Raw genomic sequence first — 6,000 nt, 5'->3', positions numbered from 1 at the left:
TTAGCAGTTTTCTATCTGGGTTAACCCACGCTTCATCACACACGTCATTCAATTCCTATGATTCTGGAAAAGCTACAGGTAGTTTTTTCACACCCCACATAATACCCCTTTTTGAGGTACCTGCAGTATCAGAGATCTGCAAAGCCTCCTTCATTGCCGTGATCATATAACGTGTGGCCCTGTTGGAAAATACGTTTGTTTCTTCACCGTCGACACTAGATTCATCTGTGTTGGTACCCGTGTCGACTGACTGAGGTAAGGGACGTTTTACAGCCCCTGACGGTGTCTGAGACGCCTGAGCCGGTACTAACTGGTTTTCCGGCCGTCTCATTTCGTCTACTGACTTTTGTAATGTACTAACATTATCACGTAATTCCATAACTAAAGCCATCCATTCCGGTGTCGACTCCCTAGGGGGTGACATCACCCTTACCGGCAATTGCTCTGCCTCCACACCAACATCGTCCTCATACATGTCGACACACACGTACCGACACAGCAGCCACACAGGGAATGCTCTAATCGAAGACAGGACCCCCTTAGCCCTTTGGGGAGACAGAGGGAGAGTTTGCCAGCACACACCAAAAGCGCTATAAATGTATATAAACAACCCTAAAAGGTGTTGTTTTTGTTATAAGCGCTTTTAATATATATAATATCGCCAAATTATGCCCCCCTTCTCTTTGTTACCCTGTTTCTGTAGTGCAGTGCAGAGTCCTGGGAGCCTTCCTCACAGCGGAGCTGAGCAGGAAAATGGCGCTGAGTGCTGAGGAGAATAAGCTCCGCCCCCTTTTCGGCTGGCTTATCTCCCGGGTTTTGAGAAATCTGGCCTGGGTTAAATACATACATATAGCCTTAATGGCTATATGTGATGTATTCTTTGCCACTAAAGGTATTTAATATTGCTGCCCAGGGCGCCCCCAGCAGCGCCCTGCACCCTCCGTGACTGGTCAGTGAGAAGTGTGAAGCAACAATGGCGCACAGCTGCCGTGCTGTGCGCTACCTTCATGAAGACTGAAGAGTCTTCTGCCGCCTGTTCCGGACCTCCGATCTTCAGCATCTGTAAGGGGGGTCGGCGGCGCGGCTCCGGGACGAACCCCAGGATGACCTGTGTTCCGACTCCCTCTGAAGCTATGTCCAGTAGCCTAAGACTCCAATCCATCCTGCACGCAGGTGAGTTGAAAATCTCTCCCCTAAGTCCCTCGATGCAGTGAGCCTGTTGCCAGCAGGACTCACTGAGATTTAAAACCTAAAAAACTTTTTCTAAGCAGCTCTTTAGGAGAGCCACCTAGATTGCACCCTGCTCGGACGGGCACAAAAACCTAACTGAGGCTTGGAGGAGGGTCATAGGGGGAGGAGCCAGTACACACCATGTGATCCTAAAAGCTTTCTTTAGATGTGCCCTGTCTCCTGCGGAGCCGCTATTCCCCATGGTCCTGACGGAGTCCCCAGCATCCACTAGGACGTTAGAGAAAACAGAACTCCGGTTATACTTGCAAAGCACAGTCTCTGATAACTAAACGTGGAATAACTTGGTAAATAAATGTGAATGGTTTAGAAGACAGAACTCCGGTAATACTTGTAAAAGCACACAGTCTCTGTAACATAAAAGTTCTTTAGCCAAGCAAGGCCCAGGCAGGAGACAGTCCTAACTCAGCATGCTTGATAAGTGCTGGATGCAATGCACAGAATGGAATGCTGGTAATAAGGTGCACAAGTTAGGCAATGAATAACATCTGAGGAGAGTCTATTACTGCTGATGAACTGTGGCAGGCTGTGGCTGGAGTCTGGAACAAGCAGGAGAAATGCAGAATGATGAATGTAATGAAATGATGAGAATATCCATGGGGAACTACTGGAGACAGGAACCAGGAGACCTTGACACACCAAATGCGACTCGTCCGAGGCAATGAGACTGAGCCAGGAACTGGAGTTTATACCCCTTGGTCTGTGATGATTGGATGTTGCATCTCTATGAGAACACACCCCTATGGATTGGGTGTTAAGATCAGCTGTGTGTTATCTGAAGTTAACGATTCATCAGGAGAGTAATTCTGCAATGCACTGCTGATTGCTGGCTGGGCTCAGTAGTGCACCGGGAGTAAATGCTGTTAACTAGAAGCACTGTTTAAGCCAGGCTACAGGAGACTGAAGACTGGAACTAAACTGCTGGAACCTGCAGTTCTACAGGTCCAATTCACAGGGGATACTCTCAAGACAGAGGACTGAAGCCAGGAGACGCCTGTTCACAGGAAGTGATGCAAGGGAGAATGCAGATTCCTGACATCTGGTTGGTAGGTAAAGCTGAGCTGTAGCCCTGCCCCTTGTTGGTGAGCTTCTATCAGGACCTGTTTCACTAAAATCGAGTCACAGCCAACTGGCATCACCCACAACTGGAGCTCAGCTAGACAGTTAGGATTGGTACTGGGTTATTTCACCCTGCTGTAGCATGTATATTGCAAAAAGCATAGGAGATAAGACAGGATCTTGAGGAACAATACAAGGCAAAGATAAGTATACTCCAGAAGACTAATATGGTCCCTCACCTGAGTGATGTCTATTGTGTGCAACAAGAGCTTATCTCTCAGAGTATGGAAATGGTCTCTCACCTGCGTGACTTTGCTGATGTGTAACAAGATGTGATTTCTGTGTAAAACATTTCCCACACTCAGAGCAAGAAAATGGCTTTTCACCTGTGTGAATTCTGTTATGGCTAACAAGATATGATTTCTGTGCAAAACATTTCCCACACTCAAAACATGGAAATGGCTTCTCACCTGTGTGACATCTCTGATGCACAATAAGATCTGATTTCTGTGCAAAACATTTCCCACACTCAGAACATGGAAATGGCTTCTCACCTGTGTGACTTCGCTGATGTGGAATAAGTTGTGATTTCTGTGTAAAACACTTCCCACACTCAGAGCAAGAAAATGGCTTCTCACCTGTGTGACTTCTCTGATGTGTAACAAGATCTGATTTCTGTGCAAAACATTTCCCACACTCAGAACATGGAAATGGTTTCTCACCTGTGTGACTTCGCTGATGGGTAACAAGTTGTGATTTCTGTGTAAAACATTTCCCACACTCAGAGCAAGAAAATGGCTTCTCACCTGTGTGACTTCTCTGATGCATAACAAGATCTGATTTCCATACAAAACATTTCCCACACTCAGAACATGGAAAAGGCTTCTCACCTGTGTGACTTCTGTTATGTATAACAAGTTGTGATTTGTATGTAAAACATTTCCCACACTCAGAACATATCAGTGGCCTCTCACCTGCCTTACCTGTCTGTGGGTTAATAGGTTTTGTGTTCTGTGTAAAACATTTGGCATCTATAGAACACGGAAACACTGTATCTACTCTCAGAGCTGTAACAGATGCACCCATATCAGAGTGATCAGGAGAACATTTCCCAGGATCAGAGGGATCAGCTGATAGAGCTGGATGTATAATTGGGGTAATGGGATTATCTCCTGAAGAATCCTGTCTACTGTCATTATCTTTTATGTCACAATCCGGGGATAACATTAGATGTCCTTCTGAGATATTCCTGCTTGTGTGTCCATCTGCTGGAAATAAAATACATTATGGAAATGTGACATTTTCTGTAACAATATTAATCTTGTAAACAATAGGAGAAGACGACTCTCTGGGACACTTAGTTGTAAATGTGTGTGTATAATAAAACATAACTTTTACTGAAGGCTTTATAATATTGTGTCTCAGACTATCAGTGTGTCCAACCTCCTGAGAACACTCACAATAACATATGTAATATTATAATAAGACTTAGATATCTCTCTCTCTTGTACTGGTAACTAACCATGAAGTATAAATGGAGATGTAGTCACTCGCCAAGTCCTATGTCAGCACCAATGTAAAACAATGGATGGGGAACATATCGTATGAATTGGAGATTCTAGATGAACAATAACATCAGTCATATGAGCTGATGGATCAGAGAAATGTCTCCTAACGTTACTCCTGGAAGCATTGGTAAGGTAGCATTCCTTTATGTGTGTGCTCATACGCTGGTAAGCCTGTACATGTGTTACTCACCCTTATATAAGGTATATTGCTACAGCAGAGTAGGTGGAACAAGGTACTTTACATGCAATACACCATATAATACACTGCAATCATCATCTGCTAGGTTATAATGCACTCTTACACCCCCATCATCAGTGTATTACCTCTATTCTCTCAATAGTCATAAGGATGGTGTGTGTACGGTTAGTATGATACAGAGAATTACATATCAGAATCTATACAGCTGCCGCCATACTTCTGCTTCTCATACATGTGCTACTGGCAGCAGTGAACATCTGAGTGAGAGTGCAGGGAAGACAGCAGAGTCTGATGAGAAAGAGATTGGATCTGCCTTTGCAGGGATGTACCACACCTGTCACCCCTGTTAGTATAAAAAATAATAAATAAGAGGGCCGAGGCCTGAGTCCATTCAGATGTGCTTTCTGGACCTCTCCTCACTAAGTGGCTTCTTATCTACCCTACCTGATAGCTCTCAGCCGCCACTGGGACCAAAACCCAATCTATTACGTCCCCCACTCCTCCTGCCCTAAAGTCGCTTACCCCAGTGACACTGCTGAAGCCATGGGCTGTATTCTGGGGCTAAGTGCGCCCAGGCTTTCCTGTACGCTCCGGCCACCTGACTAGGAGGCGCTTTTGGCTCAGTCGGGATCACTTGCTCTCCCACTCACATGGGTGCGCAGATTCCACTACTGCTGGGGACAGAACAGGCTGCCCACAGTCACCAGAGCCCGGTGGTGATATTGGGAAGGAAGGTGGCTGCCATTTTGGATCCTGGTGCCCGGCCATCTCATAAGGTTTATAATTGATATAAGCTGCTAAATAAGTGTCCTGGCTGCTGGAACGGGGTCACTACACTAAACTGAGGCATTTGTCTGGAGGTGAAACTACCTTCTATTTATATGGTACCACTATAATCTACTTCCTCTCAGTCTACAAGCAGAGCCCAGTATCAAGTATCGACTGAGTACAGCTCATTACACTCTGATTACAACCTCACAGTATATTATTTTGTGGATTCATCCACTGAATATATTTTGCCATTTGTGTCTCTCTGTGCTGAGCGCTTCCCGTCTGTGATCACACTGACCTCTAGTGGAATTTCTCGTTCATTACTGTGTTATTTGAGTTGCATTACATCATGTTTACTTGAAATTTTGGCCTCGATACCCCCATCACCCCGACTAAGAATGTAATTTTGAACGGAGTCATCTTGGTGTAACCTCCTGACAGCGTACTACTGCTCCTTTTATTTATAGATCGTTTGTATTTTAGTATCTCTGAGAGGTCAGTCTCTTTGTAGCCGGCTTACCATGCCTCCAAAAAAGGTTAAAATGTACCAAATTGGCCACACCTGTCCATCCCTTTGGTACCTCAAATTCAGGTGGTCCTTCTGAGACCGCTACATCATCTGCTTCTTCTTGTCAGACGCACAGCCCAGCTGTAATGGCAGAAGACGTCTTAAGACACTCTAGATCAGGCATTCCCAACCACAGTCCTCAAGGCACAACAACAGTGCAGGTTTTAGAGATATCCGGGCTGCAGCACAGATGATAACTGAGCTACTAATTAAGTACCTGTGCAGAAGCCTGGATATCACAAAAACCTGCACTGTAAGTGTGCCTTGAGGACCGTGGTTGGGAATGCCTGCTCTAGATGGTCCTGTTACTCTACGCTCTATACATTCTGTTATCTGCATTTAAGGACTGAAATAACCTCAGAACTTAACTCTAATATTCAAGCTTTGAGGTCCAGTATCAGTGAGATTGGCACTCGTACAGACTAAGATGAAAGAGATTGTTGCGTCTCACAAAGATCTGATTTCAGCACATGACACCCTTCAGGAAGACACGGTCTCTATTCGTGATAAAGTCATTGATTTAGAAGACAGGTCTCGGAGAAATAATATCAGAATAATGGGCGTTCTGGATTCTGGGGCAGATGTAT

The 6,000-nt window shown here is 45.1% G+C and overlaps 1 protein-coding gene across 1 annotated transcript in view; it reads right to left on the bottom strand.

Moving 5' to 3' along the window:
• Positions 1–1,479: 1,479 nt before the first annotated feature.
• Positions 1,480–6,000, bottom strand: part of LOC134984662 (oocyte zinc finger protein XlCOF6.1-like) — a 38,852-nt gene continuing 34,331 nt past the window's right edge. Inside the window, exon 3 of the mRNA XM_063950189.1 lies at positions 1,480–3,343. Coding sequence (XP_063806259.1) covers positions 2,578–3,343 — 766 coding nt within the window. The 3' untranslated portion in view covers positions 1,480–2,577. The remainder of the gene's footprint in view (positions 3,344–6,000) is intronic.

The sequence above is a fragment of the Pseudophryne corroboree genome (assembly GCF_028390025.1).
Source record: "Pseudophryne corroboree isolate aPseCor3 chromosome 3 unlocalized genomic scaffold, aPseCor3.hap2 SUPER_3_unloc_70, whole genome shotgun sequence".
Taxonomy (NCBI): domain Eukaryota; kingdom Metazoa; phylum Chordata; class Amphibia; order Anura; family Myobatrachidae; genus Pseudophryne; species Pseudophryne corroboree.
Note: the sequence above shows the minus strand (reverse complement) of the source record. Positions and strands in the feature narration are given on the sequence as shown.